A 26,578-nucleotide genomic window follows, 5' to 3' on the forward strand; every position below is an offset into this window, starting at 1 on the left:
AAAACCCTTAAGGAGCCATGTCTGTTGCCCTTTCTTACTCTCTATGTGGGGTGGCATCCACTAAGCCAGTGGCTGATGTTGTCTATGGCCCTCATCTTCTCAGGAGAGGCCAGTGTCTGGCAAAGATCCATCCTTCCAGCAGGGGGCAGCAGGGGGCAGCAGGGGGCGGGGAAAATGGTCCTTGTTTTCACTTGAGTGCTACTGAGCCCTTAAAAGAATACCTGCATGCAGAAGTGGAGGAAATTTTTCTTGCGGAAGGTAACATATAGTCAGAAGCCTGTGAAAGGAGCCAGTGAGCATTTCCTCAGCCGAGTGTTACCTTTTATTGGTACTAAATTTACATGAAAATAAAGCCAGTTTATCCCTAGAGTGAAATATGTATTTAAATTGTAGTTATGGAAAGAATTACCACATGCATTTATTTTGCAGTTGGGAATCGTGACAAAATATCTGGAAGAGTTGCTAATACTGCACATTTCCTAAAAGGTTAAAGATGGTGAATTAACAGTACACAAATAAGTCTAAAGGGAGATAGTCCTTTCTAAGTATTTTCTGAACTGAAGAAAATACATTTTTCTTCTGTAAATACCCAGATTACACAAGATTAGGCAGCTCCAACTGCTGACACCAGTACAACAACTAAAGTAGAGCATTTTTGCCAAGAAAGAACAAACCTGAAGACTGAAGTGATAACCCGACATACTGAGTGGTTCATTGAAGAAATCACGTCACCCTGCACTAGCCTGGCGCTGAGGGAATGGGTCGGGGGGCTGCACCCCAGACCTCAGGAACTCAAAGGGAGAAAGGTGCGTGCTCATGGTGTGGGGGCTTTCACAGACTGAGGCATGGTGGGGTCGGGCTCTCACAGACTAGGGCATGGCAGCTGGTAGGTTCTGCCTAGGAAGTGAGGAGAGCTTCGTGGAGAAGCCCAGCCCTGAGCTGGGCATTGGAAATCCAGGGCACGTTGACCAAGAGGGATGAGAAGAGAGAGTCAGGAGGGCCAAAGTTGCCCAAATAGGTAGTATATTCATGAGAAGACAGGAATGAGATATACAAGCCACCTTTTGTGAGAATTCCATGTGATTCTGTTTTCAGATCCTGTGCTTTCCGAGGTTGTTGCCAGGGCCAGGCATTTTCTTTGTCTCCCTCAGGTTTAGTGATGCTCATGGGAAGAAAAGCATTTATTCCCGTGAAAAAAGAGAACTGTTTCAGTCAGAGCTGCATAGGGAAAACTCCAGAGGGTTCCTTAGGGAGAGCTGGCTAATGCCGAAGCAAAACCCAGAGCTCCGTGGTGCTAGCTTTAGTTTTCACAGTTAATGGAAGTATTAGACGTGTAAGCCTGAAATGAGAAAAAGGTAACACAGCTAACTGGGTTGTCTTCTAGACTTTGGAAAATCATCAGGAAAAGTAGAGGCTGAGAGGACTGTGGGTTGGGCACCTGTCTCAAACTCCTTTTAACCTCGTGGACTCTGTTGACTTTGCCTTATGTGATGGTGCTACAAATGAAAGAAGAGTTGGGATAGCCTGGGTTTCATTGGCATGGATATTTATCATGAGCATTTACAAGAAGTTGGTATACTTCTACAACCCTTGGACGGAAAGCTGTGTCAGCCTGGCATTCATACCACACCAGTGTTAAGTTTAGGGCAATACCTCATTGACTAAGTGTTTCATATAAAAGCATTGACTGATACTCCAGCAGACACATAAATCTTGTGATGTGAGTTTCTTGAGTACTTGTGAACAGCATTCATCCCTGTATCTCCAAATATTGGAGTCCTGTTGGGTTAAACATCACAAAGAGAAGTGGGTAGAGGGGAGACCCAGTGTGAGGGGCAGGTCTGTGTATACATGGCTGTGTCATGTGGCCACCATTGTACGCACGCCCAGGGTGGGCTGACCGGACCAGGGCCAGCCAATCATACATTCTCTCAGATCTGAATTAGGAGAGAGAGGAAGCCAGTCCTGTGAGATTGGGTAGTTTTGACTTCAGTGGCTCTGCTAGGATTTGTACGTGGAAGGAGTTTTCAGTTGAGCTAGAAGAGAAAAGGTGCAATGACCAGAGAACCTAGAGACAAGAGACTGGTATTTCTGAAGGACAGAGAGAGTAGCCCCTTCTAGTAGACTCTGGGTACCTCTTTCTTGTGTCTGGGTGGGTTTCTATTCTTCATACTCAACACTGTGTATGACCATGATCAACCAGAGCCTGGGAGGCATGAGGGAAAGTGTGGACCCTTGTTCTCGAACTACTGAAGTCCTCCATCTTGATAAAGCAAGAAAAAAATCAGTTTGTTCCTGTTCATCCTCAGATCTGGTATTGAACTGCCTTCACTTGTTGGCTGGAAAGACCCATTCGTGGTCATTTTGATGTTACTTGGGCACTTTTGTTCGTACGGTCCATCTCTTAGTGGCATTCTGATCTCCCCATCTTTCTTTCAGGCCTGGGCGGGAGGGGGCAGCCACTTCCCAGGTCCCAGGGAGATGCCCGGGTGCTCTCCGTCATAGAGCCATTCCCTCATTCTGACAGCTAATATTTCTTGCCTGCGGTTTGCCAGGCCTCGTCCTAGGTGAAAGGGAAACGGCAGTGAATGGAAGGAACAAGGTCCTCGTCCTCAGGGAGCTCAGAGCCTGAGAGAGGTGAGCGAGATTAACCAAGGAATAATGTAACTCAGCACTGAATCGCACCCACGATGTGTTCTGTGGGTGACGGGGGTCACGGCCTCTTGGGGAGTTGGTGGAAGCTAATTGGTGAAAGCCACCTGGGAGCTGCGGTCTGGAGAGAAAGTACGGATGAAGCAGGAGGATGGCATTCCACGGCCTGTGGTGGAAGGTGGGCCTGGAACCCATTCAGGTGGGCCTTGTTTTTCCCAGGAGCTAACAGAGGCTCTAAGGAATTTGGGACTGCTGTGTGCCCAGAGATGTCTAATATGCAGCTAAAGTGTCCCCTCCCTCTGGTGCTGGTGCTGGAGAGGACTAGCAGTTAAGGCTGAAGTTCAAGGCCCCAAGCTAAAGGGGAGAAACATCCTTTATTCTTTGAGTGGAAGTAGTTTTGGGATTTGCTAGTGAACCATGCCAGCTTATTAAAACTTCCCAAAACCTTGGTGCTCCATCCTTCCTTCCTCCTTTCTCCCCTCTTCTTCCATTTTTCTCCCTCCGTTTTCCTCCTTTCATTCCCTTGCCTACTCTTCCCTTCCCTCTCTTCTCCACCCAGGACACATTTCCCAGGCATTTCCTGGGAATAGCACCCTTTGATAAACAGGTCCTGGCGGCCCTTCCCATAGTATGGCAGAAGATTGATGGGCTGATTCACTCAGGAAGCTGGGCTTTGGAGACAGACATGCACAGAACTAATTATAATAAATTCCTTTGCCATGTTTGTTTATGTGAATAGTGGTCATGGACTACACATGCTTATACTCTCTTAAAAAGTGTTTGCCAGAAGCATGAGGGAATGTGGATGGGCCTAGGCCAGTTCATTTCCATCACTGGAAAGCAATTTTAAATGCAGGCATTTGCAACAGGCAGTGAGCTGTTTTGTAAAACACGGTGTGTTTATTACACATCATTATCCCATCATATTTGAGCACCTGGAGGATTACACCGTAAGCAGTTTGTGTGCTGGGATGGTGTTCTCTCTTCTGTAAACTGGGGACTGCAGTGTCATCTACCCAGTGGGGATACAATAAATATTAATTACTGGTGGCTTATCCCTTAACATAATTTTCCCTGTCAGATTAATGGAGCAAATTACTGATAAATGCATTTGTCTCTCCAGAGTTTGATTTGCTGGGGCTCAAGTGCTGTAAAGGATTTGCCTGGAGACGGGAAATTTTTGTCCAATCTTACCTCCCCCACTTCAGGTATCCTTTGGAGATGCATTTCTTTCCTGAAAATAATTGGCACTGGTGAAATTAACTTTAACAGGAAAAGAGAACTATATTGTATTCTTGTCTACTACTTCGGGTAGACATTTGAACTAAAAACATAAAGAGGTTTTAAAAGAGAATGGCAGGCCTTTAGTAGGTATATAGCTGGGCCCAGTGTGGGATAAATGTGTGCTGCCAAGCTGAAGCTGGAATATTATTCTGAGATGTCTGCTGGCATATTTTCTTCAGGAATTCTTAGCAACAGCTTGCTGTCCCTGTAAAATAAAAGAATTTCCCAAAATGGAGGTTGAATATCCAGAAACAGAGGTTCTTTTGAGATAGGCTGCACATGTAGGTGGCCTGTGAGTGGACAGACAGATGTAAAGCAGGCACAAGAAAATGGTTTGATTTCAAACTCGATTTTTGGTTCGTTTGTACAGTTACATTCTGTAGGAGGTTAAACAACAACTGATAAGCCAGCAAGCATTTGCTGAGAAGCTGCAGCCTGATCAGAAGATGTCTGAAGTGGGCCAGTAAAGCAGCATTTAGTTATTGGTTTTTACAGAAGGTGTGTTTAACAGTTCCTGATTAGAGGACTTCTGAGTGAAGCTTCCACACAGTTTACAGAACAAATCCTTACCCTTTATTGTTCAGGTTTTGTTTATGAATTACATTTTCTTTTTTGAGGATTTACCCAGAAGAGTCTGTGGTCTTAACTTGTTCATATTCAGTTTGGGGTGATGCGACCCAGGGGATAGGACAGCTTGCTGTTCAGCATGTACTGCCTTTCAGGTGGAAGGCCATGTAGGTGAACATCATATTGTGTGTGTGTGCGTGTGTGTGTGTGTGTGCACGTGCACATGCACATGGAAATGAATCATCTGAGAGCAATGTTGTTCTTTTTGCTGGGAAGGAGGCAGGGGGCAGAGAAGTTGGACTTGGAACACTGGACTTCAGTCCTGACACCTCCACTTCCGTGGATCGTGGTTTGGCTCATAGGAGAATTGCACTAACCGGCCAGCCTTGTGGCCAGGGCAGAGGGGAGGATGAGAGATTTATGAATGAGAAAGAGCTTCTGTGAACTCCCCGACCTCAGGTCTGAAATGGCCCTGCTTCTACTGTCTAATTCTACTTCTGTTGTTGTCTGTCAGATAAATGGCTGTTGCTGGAGGTACATGAAGAGAAGGGGAAATGTGGGGAAAGCAAAGGGCTGCCTTCCCCTTCAGCTTAAATGCTGGGCTGAAATCAGGCACAGGGGCTGGGGCGGGCTTGGCCATGGTGGACAAATGCACTTCCCTTATCTGGTGGGTTCTGGGAACAGAATAAACTAGGCAAACTTGGGCAGTTGGGTGAGGTCCAGGTAGAAGTTCTCCGCCTGGCACTGTGAAGGTGTGGCATGGCTTCCCCTTGTCCCCTGGTCTTAGGAGAGAAGTGAGAGCCTGTGGCTCCCTGTGGTTCTCCCAACAGTCCTTCCCCCCTTTGCCGCTGGACTTCAGCTTCCCTTCCGTGGCCGGGACCGTCGGGTCTGAAGTCCCGAACCGTGTCACTGCTGCCACCCTGATGAAGGGAACACACTCTCTGGAGTACTTCTATTATTGGCTTAAATTTCCCTTTCTGGATACAGAAACTTCTTTTTTATTGAATAAATCTGACATGTAACATTGTGTACATTTCAGGAGTGTAACATGTTGACTTGGTACATTTATATGTTGCAGTATTATGACTATTGTAGTGACATTTAGCACCTCTATCACTTTACATAATTCTTTCTTTTTAGCAATTGGAATAATTAACTTCTAGTCTCCTAGCAATTTGAATGCAGTACAATATTGTCTGTATTCATTATACCATGCATTCGATCTCTGGAGTTTATTTATTATGGGTTACTGGTTATGGGAAATCCTTAACCTTTCTTTATCCCCAGATTACACAGGGATGTGTGCAATGAATTAAAATAATGAAATACTGCTTTTTGTTTTTTTTGGATTTTGCCTATGAAATTGATTAAGGAAAAAAAGATGATTTTAGAGAACAACAGCTCACACTGCTGAGGGAATACAGATTGCTATAATTTTTTTGACAGGGAGCTGGCAGTATTTACCAAAAACCTTAAAATTAATGTTAAAATACCCTCATTGTAGCAATTCCTCTTCTTCGAGTTTAAGAAAATCATTACAAATTTATGCTGACATTTAGCTACAGAGAAGTTTGTTGAACTGTAATTTGTCACAGAGAAGAAAGACCTCCTCATCATGTCCAGCAGTAGGAAATTGGGCGGTAAATTATGGCACATTTATGTGATGGAATGATCTTTTATATTTTAAATAGCATTGTCAAAATTTATTGACTTGGTATATGGAATAAAAAGGTTACAAGCAGTATTTTGATGTGCAACCATTTTCATGAAAAGGAGAAGTGCATATATATGCATAAAAATGTTGTAAGTATATACACCAAGATTTTAACATTTACTTTTTTGGTTTCAGGTGGGTTATGGGTATTTTTTTCTTCTATTTGATTTTATTTCTGTGATAAGTATGACTTTCATACAAAAAGAGAAAAAGATGGGAGCAGTTTTCCTTGAAAACAGAAGAGTAGCCCTGCTGTAGTAGGTGGAGATATTGCCGAAGCCCTGGTGGCTGGCATTGAGCCAGGGTGGCCAGCCCGTGTGCAAAGACGGAGCTCTGTGTCCACACGTGGCATCGAGTTCAGGTCCGTGTCTTTGTGTGTGGGAGGCAGAGGGTGCAGATGAATGAGTGATTAATTATTTACCAATCCCTTAGCTCCTACTCAGAATCCTTCTATTGGTTGACCCATGGCATTTCTTTCAGAACAAGAGATCATTTGATTTCTCTCTTGCACCCCTAGTACCAACATGTTAACATTCAGTACAAACACAGGGACTCAAAAATAACATTTAACCTTTGTGTAGGCATCTTCTGTTATGTAATTCTGAAATTGCATTCTCCACCTGTTGATTCCTGTAGCAAAAATGACATGAGATGTGATGATGGGGTGGTGCAAAGGATATTTTGCTCTAAAGTCAGGGTCTGCTTTGCTTGGAGTTAAAGCTCACATACATGCAGCCATGAAAATTTTTACTGATGTGGACAGATGTCCACAATGCATGCATTAGTTTTCTAGGGCTGCAGGAACAAAGTACCACAGACTGGGGGGGCTTAAGCAACAGAAATTGATTATCTCATAGTTCTGGAGGGTAGACGTCCAAAATCAAGGCATTGGCGGGATAGTTCCTTCTGAGGGCTGTGAGGGAGGATCCCTCCAGGTCTGTCTCCCTGGCTTGTCATTTTTTCCCAGGCTTCCCCCATCTGCCCTCTGTGTATGTCTGGGTCCAAATTTCCCCTTTTTATAAAGGCACCAGTCAAATTGGATTAAGACCCACTCTAAGGATGTCATTTTAACATGGTTTATACCTCTGTAAAGAGGCTTTCTCCAAAAAAGGTCACATTTGAGGTACTGAGGATTAGAAAATTCAACAAATGAACTTTGCGGGAACACAATTAAACCCATAATGGTGTATCTCCTCCTATCTTAAAAACACCTTGTTATTATGAAAATTTCAAAGATAAAAACATTAGAGAAGATAATTGGGAGCTTCACGTCACCATCAACAGCTCCAGCACCCCCTAAAACCAATGTTTCACCCTTACTCCTCCACCCCCACTGGATTATTTTGAAGTGAATCCCAGGCATTTGAGGTGGTGCATTCGAAGTGGTAAAAGATTACAAAATTACATATAAGGAGTGATCCTTTTTAAATAGAATGGTATAACCTCTGTGTGTGTGTGTATAAATTAGAAGAGTCAGAGTAATACAGGAATATTAACAGAGGCTACTTAAATCTCAGAAGTAGGGTCACAAATAATTTTTACTTCCTTCTGTTTAGTATTATTTTGTTGGGATGGTTGATGACAAAAACTCCTTTTGTAGTCAGGAAACACACACACACATACATACATTGTTTCTAGGTGAAGAGAAAGGGCGGAGTGAGGGACAGTGGAAGAACCTTTACCGTATGTAACTCTGGGGGGAAAATGTGTTCCCAGCCTGGGGCAAATAAACCTTCGAAGCTGAAATCAGTCAAAGGGAGAAATAAAGCGGGAGAAACCCATTTATTGCTTAGAAGAAGTCATCTATTTCTGCTGACTTGTGTCTCTCCCCATCCTGGCTGGGAAGAAGACAAAAAAAAAAGATTTCTGCCACCCCCCCACCCCTTGCCTCTCCACCCCACCTTGTAATCACCTATTGATATGGAGATGGACTACTCTCCACCCTTTGGAAAACGTATTGATACAGAGATGCACTAAAGCCTGGCGAGAGATTCTGGAAATACTGCAGTTTTACCCACGTTATAGTTGCTCTCTGAGGCAGAAGGTGTGCTTTTTGCTTTCAGATTATAAAAAAGAAAGAGGAGGAGGTGGGTGGACAGGGGTCTCCTAGTGCAAAGGGCATGGAAGTGGGTGTGGGGACTGCCTTCCACATGGAGCTGTGCCTGCAGCCAGGATACCTGGCCTCTACAAACTGAGATTTCCTGCTGCCAAAATGAAGAGCCAGCCAAGAGAGCTGGAAGGTCCATTTGACTGTGAATGCTATTGTATTTCTCAAACGTCGCAGTATGGGTTTACTTGTTATGAGTTTTTGAAGATAAAATCTGCATTTCGTATTTGTGCAGTGTGGGTTACAATTGGGGGTGGTGAGAAAATGGCTGAGGAAAGCCAACGGTGAAGATCCGACAGACAGGGATTGGTTTTTAAGAAATGGAGCAGACTCATCCCCACATTTTTAGAAAGTGTCTTTTGAGAGAGTGTGTGTATATGTATGCAATTCAGAATTTTGCTTTTACCTTTTTCTGGTGGCAGCACGGGCTCATTTATAAACAGCACCAAAACTCCTTAACATGCACATACTTTATTTAAGCCATAGAGAGAACAGATTTTGGATGTCCTTCATCTCTGGGTAGGCCTTTCAACCACTCTTTTTTTTTTCGTTTCTGTCCCCCTCATCTCATGGTAAAGGCCAAGTGTCAAAATGTCGAATTTAAAAATGCCATCAGCCTGCCTTGCCTAGGAGGGGAGTGATGGAGAAGTTTGGCTGAGGTCTTCAGTAATGGTTCAGCCTCAATGATGACGCCATGAAGTCCAAAGCGGAGTGGGTTGGAATCCAGAAAGGAGGTAGGAGTCTAGAAACGATAAATGCTCTCTCATGTCAATTTTCTAAAAGAAAGTGTAGATTCTACTACTGGAAAGACTAATGGATGCTGTGTAGCAACCTTCCATCTGGCCAGTGTGGTCTGCTTATGAAGCAGTCTTCAACTTGGAGGTGGAAACAGGATGCCTGCACTTATGTATCTTTGAAAGGAAGGCAGATTCTTACACCCTAAGGCATAAAAATGACTTCCAACCTGAGGTCTAGGGGGACGGTCTGGAGACCACGTTCTCCCACCTGGAGACACCACTCGCTTTCTGTCCTCTCAGGCAACACTTGCAGTGGAGACACCCCAAGACAGGAGGCAAACCAGGCAGATCGAAAGCACCATAAAGGCACTGAAATTAGATTGTCAGGGAAACCACAGGCCATCAAAGTAGGCTAGGGCCTGCGTGCTGAGCCTGAACATGTGATTTCCTGATGCTTAAAAAGAAAAAAAACATCCAAGTTGGACCCAGAATCTCCTTACATGGTAGCTGAATTGTCTAGGATGCAACTGAAAATCACCCCTCATACCAAGAACCAGTGAAATTGTTGGGGGAGAGGCGTTGTGTATTTTCCTTGGTTCTTGTTCCCACTGCGACAAAGAATTGAAGGGCAGAGACACAGTAGTGAGGCAGAGTAAAAGTTTTATTTAAAGTTACTTAGAGAGAAAGAAGTGCAGGCGACCTCAGAGAGAGGAGCTCCCTGAGGGCTGGGAAAAGTTAGTTACATACACACTCTGAGACAGGGCAACCTCAGAGAGCAGACGCTCTGAAAGATTGGAGGTTCCCCCTTTTAAGGATTTTTCAGGAATGTGACAAAGGGCTAGGGGTGTGTTAAGTGGTCTCAAGATCTTTGATGAAACATTCAGTTTCTTATCAGTCAGCCCTCTAGGTAGTTCTCTAAAATTAGCTTATCAATCAAGACTGTCTGCCCTTCCTCCTAGGTGGGCAGAGTTATTTGTTTGCTCAAGAGTATGTTAAGAATCATTCTTCTTAAACTTCCTGGGTTTTTTCCAAAATGCAATTTTGGTTTTAAGGTGGGATTTCCCTGTCTTTATTATGCTGTTTATGGGTGGGCCTTTTAGCAGGCTACAGTAAATCTTACAATGATCTAAGATACTTTCCTTATCTGGGGAATATTCAAACCTTCCAGGCCAAGTTGCTCTTGACCTTTTGAGTTTAACTGATTAACTGACTTTGAGTCTTTTCTGGATTTCTAGTTTTAAGTTGTTACCTGAGTCTTTTCTAGGGGGCTTTACTGATCTTGTTTTTTCCACCCCGCTCATATCTGTTTTCTTGCCTAACAAAAATCACAACTTGAATGAGAAAAAACAGTTATCCGATGCCCATGCTGAAATGAACTGAGGTGAAGGGTGGGTTGACTGTCACGCTCAGCTATTTGTGTTGGGGTGATGAGGTTGTCCCCCTTGGTTGGTTCTTGTCCCTGCTGAGACAAAGGATTGAAGGTAGTGAAGAAAGTTTTAGTTGAATATACTCTAAGGGAGGAATGGGCTAGATAGAGTCAAGGTAGATAAAGGCAGGTTTGCTTGAATAAAGCAGAGAGGGGGAGGAAAAACAGAGGGAGGAAAGGGAAGCTCATTGAACTGCTGCTCGGCACAGGGCACATCCCCTGCCAACTCCTAAAGCTGGTGTCACCTGGCAGCCAGTGTCTGCTTGGATATGCACGGTGTGGGAACTAAGCCCCTACCACCCCAGGAGTTGGGGGAGCCGCAGAGCCCTGGATGGAGTGAGATGATGTTTTGAGAACTTCCTAAAGGCCAAGAGAAGATTTACAGGCAGGCTGCTAAGGAGCGTCATGGTATAGCTGCCATTCCACCTGGGTCACCCAGGCCACGGGAACTTGCAGGCCCAAATCAGAGCCCTCAGTAGCCCCTCCCTACTTATTTGGAGTAGGTCAGAGGAAGTGAAGACTTATGCTTAAAGTCTGGAAAATAGAACGGAATAGCAAAGTGACAGACACCACTGCAAGAGCACAGAGACAGAATGTATTAAGTTGAGCAGTAAAGAGTCTTTTGAAAACACACACTCCAAGAAAAGGAGAGTGTGGGCAACCTCAGAGAGGAGGCAGCTCACCCAAAAGCTTGGATTCTGCCTTTTAAGGAGTTTCAAGAATGGGATAAAGGTAAAGGATTTGGGGGGCATAAGCTTGTCAAGCTTGTCAGGCAGTCTTGTGATGTTTATCTCCGGTGAGAGCTGGTGTGCCATCGTCTATAGCCAGTCCTCTAGGTGATTCTGTAGGACAAACCTTTTGTTCTTTCTAAGATAGTGGCCACTTCCGCATATTGGGAACACATCATTTAAGACTGCTTGCTTTGCCTTATGGTAAGTCCCTCCTGTTCTTATTATGCTAATCTTGGCACTTTTTAAGGAAAATTAATCATGATGCTTATCCCTTGTCTCCACCCGATCTCACCTGCATTAGTTGGACCAAGTCTCAGGGTCAGCCCAGATTCAGAGCCTGTGGAATGAACTCACATTATAAAGGGCAGGAGTCTTTTCTAGTTCTCTGGCTTGATCTGCCCTGAGTTATTGGTGGGCCCCACCCTCTTCTCATCCTGCTCATCTCTGTCTTACTGCCTAACATTTGGACCTGGTCTGACTGCTTTCAAGCTGTAGCGGCAGAATAGTTGCCACAGAGACCTGGCGGCTCAAAAAGCCTTGAATATTTGCTGGCCTTTTACAGAAGTTTGCTGACCCCTGCAGTAGGGTCATTGAAGACCTAGTGGTTGATTTTTTTGGAGATATTTCCCTCTTCCACTGGGTGACTTGGGGTTTTGGTCTCCACTTACTGGTTTCAGCATCATTGAAGTAAAGGAATAACGTAAGATCTGCAGCCACTGGTTTTACTAACATTAGCTCCCATGGTTTGGAAGGGTTCTTTCCCAAGAAACAAAGGTACACCATTGTTTCTGCTGTGAGAAATGGGCCATTGAATTTGTTCTTGCCTTGTGAGGTTTACTTACCTGTGAAATTCAATTTGGTGTGCATTTAGTTGATTTTGACATCAGAGTTCACATTTTCAGGGGGTGGACCTCTGAAATTTCCTTTGGGGACCCATTTTGCCCCTGTTACTAGGTGGTGATGCTCCTGGTAATGGTTGTGGAAGTTAAATACCAGGAAAATGAAACTGTGCTTTTTTGTTGTTTGGTTTTCAAACACCACAAATGATTAATGTTGATGTGCTTCAGAAGAAGCATTGAGAGCTCTGATTTGAAACTTCTGTCATTAAAATAAGTGGTTCATGCTTTTCAAAGGCTGGAAAAGGTAAATGAGTCTCTTCTTAGATGGCTGTGCTCTGCTCTTGATAAGCCCATAGGAACCTTGAAGGAGAGGGAACTGCTTTAGGAATTTGCTGTTGATATTCTGGCCACATAGAGCTTCCCAGTGCCACATTCATCCCCTCATATGTACCCTTAATTAAAATTAGATGTGGAAACAGCTAAAACTTGTTCTTCCAAAGTCTTATGAAGACTCTTCATTAGTGCCTCCCAGTCGTAGAATGGTGAGAGCAGTAATTGCGATAGACTGCTCTGAGGCTGGGAGGCCTGTATTTCTTTTATGCTCATTCAATTTCTTTTGGAGCTTGATGAAGCTAATATAAAGTGAAAATTGGCATCGATTATGTCATTAAAGATGACAGTTTTGTTTTGCATCCAATGGAAAAAGGGGAGAAAGTGACCCTTGGGGAGGTGTCTGCTATGTGGCAGGCACTGTGCTAGGCTTGTTTCATTTTAGTGCTCTTAGTATACCAAGAAAGATGTTGACTTCCATCAAGTGGTTATTGATAGGTCTTTAGCACAGGGTTACTCATGAGGTACTACTGGCATTTTGAGCAGGAAAGTTCTTGTGTGAGACTGGGCCTTGACTGTGGGGCACTTAGCTCCCTGACCTCTGCCCTGACCCCTGTTCACCCCTGCACCCCTACCGGTGCCAGTACTTTTCCAGTTGTAGTAACTGTCAGCTCTACTGCTGGTTCAGATGCCTCCTCCAGCAGGTGATCCTGCCTCTGGTACTGGTACTAGGCTCTCGATAAATACTGGTGAGTACTTTTCAAAGAGCATATACGTGGATTCTATCTCTGGGCATGCCTCAGTTGCAATGTAGTAGAAGATTCTGTAAGTTAATTTTGTGTTTTTATTATCTAAGATTTATGTAATATTGTATGCTTGTGAAATAACAAGTATTAATAACCTATACTACATAACTGGAATCTAGTTAGTTCTTTTTGTTGATTAAAAATGAGTGTATTCCGTAGTGTTAATGGCTTGATTTTATTCACCTCTTCTCTTAATCCTTATGGCATCATCCATAATAGTCAAGAACATAATGCTTTATATGTTTCATCATTATTTTTCTTTTCCCCTTTCCACATATCATGTTTTTGTGACAAGATTTTGTTGTGGGAATTTGCAGAAACGCTGACTCCAGCAATTAGCTTGAAATCCTCTGCTCCCTGTTAGCAGTTCTCCAGGTAGATGACTGTCAAAGAATGCATGAACATTTTATTGTGGGTGAAGTTTAATTTAACCCATTGGCAGTTACTTCTTGGCAAACTTAAACTGGTAATAAAGTATTCTCCTTTATTAAGTCTCCAGCCATATTATGCTAATCAAGTACAATGATTTCTGTTGACTGTATCGTAAGTGGGTTATTCTCTTGCATCTCAGAGAGAAGAGTGAGACTGGGGAGTCATTCATTTCTTCATTCATTAATAGGTATTTACTGTACTTGGGGTACATGAGTGAACGGAACAGACATAATTGTAAAGTTCAAAAAACAGAAGTGAATTCTGGGGCTGATCTCTGCTCTCACACTAGCACAAATGAACATAAGAAATAAGTAAATTATGAGTTAGGGTGGAAGGTGGTAAGTGCTCTGGAGAAAAATAAGTTTATGAGGAAGATAAGAGTGCCTGGGGTTGGGCTGGAGATGCACCTTTAAATTGTGTGGTTCAGGAAGCTATCCTGAGAAGATGACTTTTTAGCAAACACCAGAGGGAGAAATGAATACTTACTGTACCCGCCTTATGCTCCAGGTGCTTTAGGAGGCTGAGTAGATCCAACCTGTGTAATCTGCAAAAAATAATTTGCATGGGCAAAGGGTGGGTGGGCACTTTAAGCTGAGAATGCTCCAAGCCAGGTCTGTGTGGCGTATTTCACATGGATTAAAAAAAAATTTTTTTGAAGTAATGGCTCCTGTTTTGGTAAGTAGGATTTCAAAGGATGAGGGTTTTTAAAAAATTTTAAATAAAAAAAAAATAAGATAACTACCCAGAGTGATAGAAAATGCCAGGTATTTGTTTTGAAAAGGAAATAGAAAAATAAGGCCAAGCGTGGAGTGAATTTTGTGTGCAAGTCCTGGGGTCCTTACAGAATTATATTGCTTCTCTCCAGCTGCTGACATTATGATGGTGACAAGGGTCCTCTTGGGGCAGTGACAAAGTGGGAGATACTGCTTCAAATTAAAAATGGCTTTTGGGTGGGAAGCTTCAAGAATGGTGGACTGGAGTCTAGAGACCACGAGTTGGTTCCTGCCTTGGCGGCTGACCAACCCCACGATGCTGGGCAGGTTGCTTTAGCTCCTCCACTTCTAAGAACGACTGTCCGTTTGCTGGGCATGCACATTATGTACGTTGTCTTGTTTAGTAGGCCAAGTTGTAAAACACTGACAAGATAACCAGCAAAGTCCTTTTGTTGTTCTTGAGTTCCTTTCTCCTTGATTGGTCACTTAAACATACAGTTAGACTGCTGCTTATCTGTACCTTACAGATCGAAGCCAGGCCACAAAATGTGGGGATTTTGGGTGTCTGTACTTTCACTTTTGGAGTAGGAGAAGGGCTGGCTCTAGAATTCATGGGTTTTCTCTTCCTCCTGACATCTTACACGGTGTGAAGACCGTCCCATCCTGGTTAGCATTTTTGGAGTGGAGTGGTTCAGTGCTGACTTTTCTATGATCTCACTCATACAAATATCAGCCCCAGAATTCACTTCTGTTTTTTTGAACTTTACAAAGTCTGCCAAGGAGTTAGGAATTGGAGCTGGAGGGAAAGCAGAGAATTAACTTTGCCTGGAGGCAAAGCCACGGGTTGTCTGTGCCTCAGATAACCTTCCATAGTAAAACAACCTTGAGGAATGATCACCAGAACTTCTACTTTTAATGTATTTATTACTGACTTACCTTAAGAAGATCTGTTAAATGACAAACCCAGATGGCCCTAATGCTCCCTCTCAGCTCTAAAGTTCTGAGATTATCTGGTGACCAAAACTGCAGATGTGTGCCTTTGGCCTGCAGATGTGTCACCCAGGTCTGCATTGTCAGAAGGCCAGTGTGTGCTGAGTGCCCTCTGCGCTGACTCCCAGCACCTGTGGTCAGGGTGGTGGACGTTCTCTCACCACTTTCCCCTAACCTGTATCCAGTCGCACGGTTGGAGGGCTGGCCCCGCCTGCTGAAAGGAGGACCCTGGCTCTCACCTCCGTGCTGTCTTGCTATTCTGTAGATGATGAACCAGGTGGAAGGACAACAGAAGAACCTCGTGCACGCCATCGAGTCTCTGCCCGGGTCCGGCCCCCTCACTGCCTTGGACCAGGATCTGCTGCTCCTGAAAGCTACCTCGGCTGCCACCCTCAGCTGCCTCGGGGAGTGCCTCCACTTGCTACAGCAGAGCGTGCAGCAGGTGGGCCAGCCCAGCCACAAGCCAGGGGCCTCAGGTGAGACCTCCCAGCAGGCTTATCTGCATTTGCAAACAAGTACCATGGTTGGGTATGTGTGTCCGTTCCCCCATTGTCTTCCTCCTATGAATCCATCCATCCACCTATCCTTAATCCAGCTGTTTTGCTACTTACTCCTCTCTACTTTCCTACCCAGTTTGGGATATATTTTTCTTTTACCAATTAGAGATACCATAGCCTGTGAAACATTTAACTAACGGGCTTGCATGAATGCTGTAGAACTCTGTCAAGGCTTGCTGGCATCACGCTTGCCGTGTCATCCCATCTGTGACTTTGCGCCCACTGTTAGGTTTTGAAGATCCATTGCCATGGCAGCGTGGGGTCCATTGCTGCTGACTGTGCTTATGATGTGTGTGCATCCCTGCTCTCTGGTGGTGGACATGCACGTTGCCCCCTGTCGCCTGGGTGAGCATCCTCCTGCGTGTCCCCTCGGGGACCTGTGAGAATTTCTCTGGGTCACATACCAGGGCGTTTTGTGCTCTTTATCAAGGGACTGGAATTAATACATTTTCTTAGATGCCTCCATCATTTTGGAGGAGGGTGTAATCAATAAGCAGTTAATGAAGATATTAGTGAAGATGAAATTCAGTGATAAAGGTGAAAATAGCATGAGATTGCTCCTGTTATGTGTAATTATAAAGTATTAGAATTAAGAGACTAACACGAGCCTCACTGACCTTTGTCACCCAGGTTCACTGAATTAGGAAACGAGGCAGCTTAGGTGGTAAGAGGTAAAGCTCGGTTGTCAGTGAGAGTCTTAATCTCAGGCTTGCCTCAAGTCCCCTTTGCCCTCCGTTTCACTAAGACTAAAAGGGATGTTGGTTTTCCAGAGCAGACTGTGGGAGTTGGGGGTAACCTGGGTTTCTTTCTGTAATACCCACCACCATTTACTGAGCTTGATTCTACCAGTGTTTGGCCCTTGGCCACACGTTTTATGAGATCTTCACCGAGTAGGTATTGTTAATGTCCATCCATGGAGGAGATGCTGAGGCTCAGGGTGGTTGAATCACTGGCCCAAGGCCACCAGCTAAGTGGCAGAGCTGAGGCGAGAGATGGTCCTTCCCACTGCGGCAGAAGCCTTCCTCTGCCAGGGGTTCTTTGCTCATGCCAGAACAGACCACCCAGTGGGTTCTGGAACCCCCAAACTGGGGCCAGGGATGCAGTCCTGCTCACATAATTATCTCAGGGTAGGTATGTATTCATTTTGTTTTCTTTACTTTTTTGCTTTGAAAGAATTTCAGACTTCAGCTAAGTTGTAAAAATAGGATGAAAAATTCTCATATATCTGTCTCCGAATTCCCCAAATGATAACATTTATGAAATTTGCTTCATCATCATTCTCTCTTTCTAAGTATATTAGAATTTTCTAACCACTTTCAGAGTAAGTTGCAGGTATGACATGTCTTTACCCTTATATACTTAAGTGTGTATTTCTTTAAAAAAGGACTCCCACCTATATAAAATAGCACAATGATCCAAATAAGTAAATTAATGCAAATACAACATTATTCCCTTATCTGCAGACTATACTAAAGCTTGCCAATTACTCTATTAATGTCCTTTACAGCAAAAGAAAAAAAAATGCTCATGCAGGATCCAGTCTCTGAGAGGATGTGAGTGTATTCAGGCACAGAGTGAGGCTCCCAAGTCTGCCCTCTCTCTTTCCTCTAACTTCACAGCTTGAAAAATGAAGCTCTAATGCTGTAGGCCCTCTGAGAATCCTTGACCTTTCCTGATCTGGCCTGAGTCTCAGTAAGTCCCCTGAGGCTTGAACACAAATTCAGAGTTAGGCTGGAGACTTTTCCAGGTTTTTGTGATCTCTGCCATCCTATATTCCAGCCTCTGCAACCTACTGGGCTCACTCCGTGAATCTTCCACTAGGAACTACAAGGTTGAAACATTTTCTTATTCCTAAATTGAATCTCATACATCTTTTTTCAGTGCTGGTTTCTAGCAAATTCCTAATGTTTTTCCTGATTTTTCTGGATCTCTGGAGTTTTTAAGGGTTTTAGGGGACAAAGCTCAAGTTGGAATTTCAGATGTGGTGACAGTGGAAATGGAAATGGAAATGGAAACTGGCAGGAGAGACCCAGTGGTGTCCCTCAAGTTAAGCCGCATACAGTGCTGCCCGATGTGTCTCCTGCCTGGCCCCACCCCTCCCTCCCTTCTGCCCTGCTTGTACCTCTGGCCTTCCTTTAGCCATTTTTATAAGGAGCTTTCTGAAGGATGGAAAATAGAGGGAGCATGAAGCTTCAGATTGATTGCTCTGTTTCCTTGTCTTACCCCTTCTGAAAGTTATATTCATTCCCTTAAGTTTCTCAAAGCATTCTGCACGAGTCCTTTTTAAATCTATGCCACACATTGGGAAAAAGCTGAATTACTTCCAGTACCCAGAACATCATAGTTGTCTGCTGTTGAAACAGAATTCCAGAATTTCAAGCTAGTGGAATGAGAGAATATGGTGACCCCAGGAATGTCATTACAAAATAGAACTTGTTTAGAATCTCATGGCCCTTGTGGTTGATGGTAGCTTATAGCAGCCTGATTCCCACTGATAAAAACATAACAGTTATATCTAAGGAGTGCCAGCCTGGGTGGATGGAAATCAAAATCTCATTAAAGCAAAACTGCCAGAGTGTCCTTTAAATGTTCGGTGGGCAGGAGGTGCAGATTACCCACAGCATGCCAAATGCCATACACATTGTTCTTGCTTGCTGAGTCTCTGCTTTCTGATCTCTGCACTGTTGTGTTTTTTTTTTAATCTTGTGCCTCTTTTCTGAATCCAAAGTTAATTTGTGGCCTTGTAGCATTTGATCTTCTGTAGCATTATATTGTATCTTCTGGGGAATATGTTGATATTGGAGCCTTTATTTGCAATGTTGCTCCCTAATGCTCATTTCATTTCAAACACACAGAGCAACTGGACTAAAATTATAAAAATACTTGAGTATTCATCTGCATTCTGTCTGTACATTCTGAGTTCCTAGATTGGTCTCTGATGTTGTCACTAAGATAAGAGTGGGCTGAAATTCTTCATGTAACTTCTGTTTATGGAGAGCTTTGTAGATTAAATAAAGTGACTTGGTTTAAAATTAAAAAAAATTTTTGATTGAAGTACGGTTGACACAAAACACTAAAATTGTTTCAGGTGTACAACATCACACTGCTGTACATATGACATAAACTTGTCAAATGATTTGACAGTTATATACATAACAAAATGCTCACTGCAAAAAGTGTAGCTAACGTTTGTCACCAAGCAAAGTTGTTATATTATTGTTGATAACATTCCCTATGTTTTACTTTTCATTCCCCATGACTTATTTTATAACTGGAAATTGTACTCCTTAACCAACCCTTTGCCTGTTTTGCTGATCTCCCCATTTTCCTTCCTTCTGGTCACCAGTTTTGTTTTCTGTATTTATGAGTCTGTTTCTGTCTTTGTTCATTTGTTTTGTTTTTAAAATTCCACATATAAGTGATATACAAGTATTTTTCTCTCTCTGTCTGACTTATTTACTTAGCATAGAACTCTCTAGGCCCATCCATGTTGTCATAAATCACAAGATTTCATTCTTTTCATGGCTGAATAATATGCCATTGTATATATGTACCAAATCTTCTTTGTCCATTCATCTATCAGTGCACACTTAGGATGCTTCCATATCTTGTCTATTGTAAATATTGCTGTGATAAACATAGGAATGCATATATCATTTCAATTAGTGATTTTGTTTTCTCCAAGTAAATACCCAGAAGTGTTACTTGTTTGTATGGTATTTCTATTTTTAATTTTTTGAGGAACCTCCATTCTGTTTTCCCTAGTGGCTGCACCAATTTACATTCTTACCAACAGTTAAAAAGGGTTCCCTTTTCTCCACATCCTGCCAACATTTCTTATATATATCTTGTGGATACTAGCCATTCTGACTGGTATGAGGTGATACCTCACTGTGATTTTGATTTGCATTTCCCAATGATTACTGATATTGAGCATCTTTTCATCTGATGGCCATCTCTATGCCATCTTTGGAAAAATGTCTATTCAGGTCCTCTGCCCATTTTTAAATTGGGTTATTTATTTTGGTGTTGAGTTGTATGAGTTCTTTATATATATTGCCTGTTAACCCCTTAATAGATACATCATTTGTAGTTATCTTTTCCCCTTCAGTAGGTTGCCTTTTTTGTTTTATTGAGAGTTTCCTTTGCTGTGCAGAAGCTTTTTAGTTTGATATAGTTCTACTTGTTTGCTTTTGCTTTTGTTGACCTTGCCTGAGGGGATATATCCAGAAAAAAAAATTGCCAAGACCAGTGTCGAAGATTTTACCACCTACTTTTCTATTAACAGTTTTATGGTCCAGGTCTTACATTTAGTTTTTAATCCATTTTAAATTAATTTTTGTATATGGTGTAAGAAAGTGGTCCAGTTTCATTCTTTTGACATTGCTCTCCAGTTTTCACAGCACCATTTATTGAAGTGATTATCTTTTACCCATTGTATATTCTTGCCTCCTCTGTCATAGATTGACTGTATAAGTGTGGGTTTATTTCTGGGCTCTCTATCCTCTTCTGTTGATGTATGTGTCAATTTTTGTGCCCCATATTTTTTTGATTACTATAGCTTTGTAATGTTTGAAATTTGTGATTTTGATACCTCCAGCTTTGTTTTTCTTTCTCAAGATTGCTTTGGCTATTCAGGGTCTTTTGTGGTTCCACACAAATTTTGGATAATTTGTTCTGGTTTTGTGAATAATATTATTGGTAGTTTGATAGAAATTGCATTGAATTTGTAGAGTCCTTTGGTATGAACATTTTAGCAATATTAATTCTTACAATCCATAAGCATGGCATATCTCTCCATTTATTCATGTCATCTTTAGTGCATAGAAATCAATAGATTTCTGCATATTGATTTTGTATACTGCAACATTACCAAATTCATTCTATTTATCTATTTATATATTTGTTTGTTTGTTTGTTTATTTATTTTGTTATCATTACTCTACAACTACATGCAGAACATTATGTTTACTAGGCTCCACCCTTCACCAAGTCCCCCCCACAATCTCCATTACAGTCACTGTCCATCAGCGTAGTAAGATGCTGTAGAATCACTACTTGTCTTCTCTGTGTTGTACTGCCCTCCCATGCCCCCCCCAACACTATACATGCTAATTGTAATGCCCCCTTTCTTTTTCCCTGCCCTTACCTCTCCCTTCCCATGCATCCTCCCCAGTCCCTTTCCCTTTGGCAACTGTTAGTCCATTCTTGGGTTCTGTGAGTCTGCTGCTGTTTTGTTCCTTCAGTTTTTCTTTGTTCTTATACTCCACATATGAGTGAAGTCATTTGGTACTTGTCTTTCTCTGCCTGGCTTATTTCACTGAACATAATACCCTCTAGCTCCATCCATGTTGTTGCAAATGGTAGGATTTGTTTTCTTCTTATGGCTGAATAATATTCCATTGTGTATGTGTACCACCTCTTCTTTATCCATTCATCTACTGATGGACACTTAGGTTGCTTCCATTTCTTGGCTATTGTAAATAGTGCTGCAATGAACATAGGGGTGCATCTGTCTTTTTCAAACTGGGCTGCTGCATTCTTAGGGTAAATTCCTAGAAGTGGAATTCCTGGGTCAAATGGTATTTCTATTTTGAGCTTTTTGAGGAACCTCCATATTGCTTTCCACAATGGTTGAACTAATTTATGTACCCACCAGCAGTGTAGGAGGGTTCCCTTTTCTCTGCAACCTCGCCAACATTTGTTGTTGTTTGTCTTTTGGATGGTGGCGATCCTTACTGGTGTGAGGTGATATCTCATTGTGGTTTTAATTTGCATTTCTCTGATGACTAGTGATGTGGAGCATCTTTTCATGTGTCTGTTGGCCATCTGAATTTCTTCTTTGGAGAACTGTCTGTTCAGCTCCTTTGCCCATTTTTTAATTGGATTATTTGCTTTTTGTTTGTTGAGGTGTGTGAGCTCTTTATATATTTTGGATGTCAACCCTTTATCAGATCTGTCATTTATGAATATATTCTCCCATACTGTAGGGTATCTTTTTGTCCTATTTATGAATTCATTTATTAACTGACAGTTTTTTGGTGGAGTCTTTAGATAGTATATCATCTGCAAATAGTGACAGTTTTATTCCTTCTTTATCAGTTTGGATGCCTTTTATGTCCTTTTCTTGTCTGATTGCTGTGGCTAGCACTTTCAGGACTTTGTTGAAAAAGTAGTGAGAGTGGGCATCCTTGTCTTGTTCCTGATCTTACAGGAAAAGCGTTCAGCTTTTGCCATTGAGTATGTTGGCTGGGTTCATCATACATGGGCTTTATTATGTTGAGGTGTGTTCCTTCTACACCCGCTTTGTTGAGAGTTTCTGTTAAGAACAGATAATACTGACTTTTGTCAAATGCCTTTTTTGCATCTATTGAGATGATCATATGATTTTTATCTTTTCATTTTGTTAATGTGGTGTATCATGTTGATTGATTTATGGGTATTGAACCATCCTTGCATCCCTGGAATAAATTCATTTGATCTGGTGAATGGTCATTTTAATATATTGTTAAATTTGGTCTGCTAATGTTTCATTGAGGATTTTTTAGTCTGTTCATTTTTTTTTTTTTTTTGGTAGTGTCTTTTTCTGTTTTTTTTTGTATCAGGGTAGTGTTGGCCTCAGAATGAATTTGTAAGCATTTCTTCTTCAGTGTTTTGGAATAGTTTATAAAGATTAGGCATTAACTCTTCTTTAAATGTTTGGTAGAATTCTCCAATGAAGCCCCTCTGGTCCTGGACATAGTTTGTTGGGAGCTTTTATCTATCTATCTATCTATCTATCTATCTATCTATCTATCTATCTATCTATCTATCTATCTATCATCTATCTATCTATCTATCTATTTATTATTTTTATTTTAGTATCATTAATCTACAATTACATGAGGAACATTATGTTTACTAGACGCCCCCCATCACCAAGAGGAATTTTTTTTTTTTATTACTGATTTAATGTCATTACTAGTTATCTGTTCAGATTTTCTTCTTCTTCCTGATTTGTCTTGGAAGAGTGTATATTTCTAGGAATTTGACCATTTCTTCTAGGTTGTCCAGTTTGTTGGTATATAGTTTTTCATACTAGGCTCTTAGAATCCTTTGCATTTCTGTGGTGTCAGTTGTAACTTCTCATTCTGATTTTATTTCAATCCTTTCTTTTCCTCTTACTGAGTCTGTGTAATGGCTTCTCAATTTTATCTTTTCAAAGAACCAGATCTTAGTTTCATTGAACTTTTCTATTGTGGTTTTAATCTGTATTTCATTTATTACTGCTCTACTTCCTTCTACACCCAGCTATTATTTCTTAAAATAACTTTTCTGCCCCTTTTTCTCTTCCTCTGGAAACTATATCATGTGAATATAATATACCTGATTTTGTCCTAGAGGTCCCTTAACCTACCCTCAATTTTTAATTTTTTTTTCTTTTTGTTCCACTTTGATGATTTCCTCTACTTGGTCTTCCAGATTGCTATTTGTTCCTCATCCTCTAATCTGCTGTTGATTCCTTCTAGTATATTTCTATTTCAGTTACTGTTCTTTAGACTTGATTGGTTTTCTTTAATATTTTCTATCTCTTTGTTGAATTTCTCATTAAGTACATCCACTCTTCTCTCAAGTTCAGTGAGCATCTTTATGACCATTACTTCAAAATCTTTATCAGGTAGATTTATTATCTCCTTTTCATTTAGTTCCTTTTCTGAGGTTTGGTCTTGTTCTTTCATTTGGAGCTTATCCCTCTGTCTCCTCATTTTGTCTGACTTTTTGTGGGTCAGTTACATCTCCTGGTCTTAAATGTAATGGCCATATGCAGATAGCGCCCTGTGTGGCCCAGTAGCATAGTTCCCCTGGTCACCAGGACCCGGGGCTCCAGGGATGTCTCCTGGGTGGGCTGTGTGTGCCCTCCTGTTGTGGCTAGGCTGTGAATGCTGTGGCATGCTGATGGGTGGGGATGATCCCTGCTGGCTTTAATGACTGGCTACAACTACTGCAGGAGCACTGGTGGGCAGGGCTGGCCTGGGAAGCTCAGCTGTAGCTGCTGTAGGTGTGCTCATAGGGAATTAGCCCCCAGTGTTGCTGGGTGCAAGGCCCGGACACAACTGTTGCATGTGTATTGGTGGGCAGGAACCCCCAGCCTTCCCAGGTCAGTGCTTCCATTCCTGGAGAAAGTTCCTACAGATCCTCATCCTTCCAGCACATGGTCTAAAATTAGTCAGTAAACCTTCATGTATAATCCATACTGCTTTCTTTGCATAGGGTCTTGGAATGAGTGAGTTTGTATGTGGAATCTCAGGTTCCCACGCCCCTCTGGCTCTCATTGGGCTAAGGTCTGCAATTATTTAAAAGTTATAAGGGCTTATTTGACTGGTGCAAATCCACTAGGTAGTGATGCCTAATGTGGGGCTTGATCCTCTTACTCCCCAGGGAGGACCTCCACACCTGTGATATCCCTCCAGCTGTGGGTTGCTGTGTGGGGTGGGGTGGGGGTTGGAGTTGAGTTTCTGTCACTCCCACCTTTATTATTATTATTATTTCAATTTTGATATCATTAATGTACAATTACTTGAACAACATTATGGTTACTAAATTCCCCCTATTATCAAGTCCTCACCACATACCCCATTACAATCACTGTCCATCAGCATAGTAAGATGCTATAGAATCATTACTTGTCTTCTCTGTATATACTGCCTTTCCCGTGTCACCGCCTGCTACATAATGTGTGCTAATAGTAATGCCCCTTTTTCCCCCTTCTCCCTCCCTTCCCACCCACACCCCACCACCAGTCCCTTTCCCTTTGGCAACTGTTAGTCCATTCTTGGATTCTGTGAGTCTGCTGCTGTTTTGTTCCTTCAGTTTTTGCTTTGTTTTTATACTCCACAGATGAGTGAAATCATTTGATACTTGTCTTTCTCCGCCTGGCTTATTTCACTGAACATAATACCCTCTAACTCCATCCATGTTGTTGTAAATAGTAGGATTTGTCTTCTTCTTATGGCTGAATAATATTCCATTTTGTATATGTACCACCTCTTCTTTATCCATTCATCTACTGATGGACACTTAGGTTGCTTCCATTTCTTGGCTATTGTAAATAGTGCTGTGATAAACATAGGGGTGCATATGTCTTTTTCAAACTGGGCTGCTGCATTCTTAGGGTAAATTCCTAGGAGGGGAATTCCTGGGTCAAATGGTATGTCTGTTTTGAGCTTTTTGAGGAACCTCCATACTACTTTCCACAGTGGTTGAACTAGTTAGCATTCCCACCAGCAGTGTAAGAGGGTTCCCCTTTCTCCACATCCTTGCCAACATTTGTTGTTGTTTGTCTTTTGGATGTTGGCCATCCTTACTGGTGTGAGGTGATATGTCATTGTGGTTTTAATTTGCATTTCTCTGATGATTAGTGATGTGGAGCATCTTCTCATGTGCCTGTTGGCCATCTGAATTTCTCCTTTGGAGAAGTGTCTGTTCACCTCCTCTGCCCATTTTTTAATTGGCTTATTTGCTTTTTGTTTGTTGAGGTGCATGAGCTCTTTATATAATTTGGATGGTCAACCCCTTATCGGATGTCATTTATGAATATATTCTCCCACACTGTAGGATGTCTTTTTGTTCTACTGATGGTGTCCTTTGCTGAACAGAAGATTTTTAGTTTGATATAGTCCCACTTGTTCATTTTTGCTCTTGGTTCCCTTGCCCGGGGAGATATGTTCATGAAGAAGTCACTCATGTTTATGTCCAAGAGATTTTTGCCTATATTTTTTTCTAAGAGTTTTATGGTTTCATGACTTACATTCAGGTCTCTGATCCATTTTGAGTTTACTTTTGTGTATGGGTTTAGACAATGATCCAGTTTCATTCTCTTACATGTAGCTGTCCAGTTTTGCCAACACTAGCTGTTGAAGAGGCTGTCATTTCCCCTTTGTATGTCCATGGCTCCTTTATCATATATTAATTGGCCACATATGCTTGGGTTTATATCTGGGTTCTCTGTTCTGTTCCACTGGTCTATGGGTTTGTTCTTGTGCCAGTACCAAATTGTCTTGATTACTGTGGCTTTGTAGTAGGGCTTGAAGTCAGGGAGCATAATTCCCCCTGCTTTATTCTTCCTTCTCAGGATTGCTTTGGCTATTCGGGGTCTTTTGTCATTCCATATGAATTTTAGAACTATTTGCTTTCGTTCATTGAAGAATGTTGTAGGTATTTTGAAAGGGATTGCGTTGAATCTGTAGATTGCTTTAGGCAGGATGGCCATTTTGAGAATATAATTCTTCCTAACAAAGAGCATGGGATGAGTTTCCATTTGTTAGTGTCCTCTTTAATTTCTCTTAAGAGTGTCTTGTAGTTCTCAGGGTATAGGTCTTTCACTTCCTTGATTAGGTTTATTCCTAGGTATTTTATTGTTTTTGATGCAATTGTGAATGAAATTGTTTTCCTGATTTCTCTTTCTACTAGTTCATCATTAGTGTATAGGAATGCAACAGACTTCTGTGTATTAATTTGGTATCCTGGAACTTTAATGAATTCAGATATTAGATCTAGTAGTTTTGGAGTGGAGTCTTTAGGGTTTTTTATGTACAATATCATGTCATCTGCAAACAGGGACAGTTTGACTTGTTCCTTGCCAATCTGGATGCCTTTTATTTCTTTGTGTTGTCTGATTGCCATGGCTAGGACCTCCAGAACTATGTTGAATAAA

The 26,578-nt window shown here is 42.0% G+C and overlaps 1 protein-coding gene across 2 annotated transcripts in view; it reads left to right on the forward strand.

Moving 5' to 3' along the window:
* The window catches only part of OSBPL10 (oxysterol binding protein like 10), a 292,172-nt gene that overhangs the window by 196,427 nt on the left and 69,167 nt on the right, over positions 1–26,578 (forward strand). For both annotated transcript variants that reach the window (XM_036886119.2, XM_036886120.2), the window contains one exon: positions 15,594–15,804. In XM_036886119.2, coding sequence (XP_036742014.2) covers positions 15,594–15,804 — 211 coding nt within the window. The remainder of the gene's footprint in view (positions 1–15,593; positions 15,805–26,578) is intronic.

Source organism: Manis pentadactyla, chromosome 14 (assembly GCF_030020395.1).
Source record: "Manis pentadactyla isolate mManPen7 chromosome 14, mManPen7.hap1, whole genome shotgun sequence".
Taxonomy (NCBI): Eukaryota; Metazoa; Chordata; class Mammalia; order Pholidota; family Manidae; genus Manis; species Manis pentadactyla.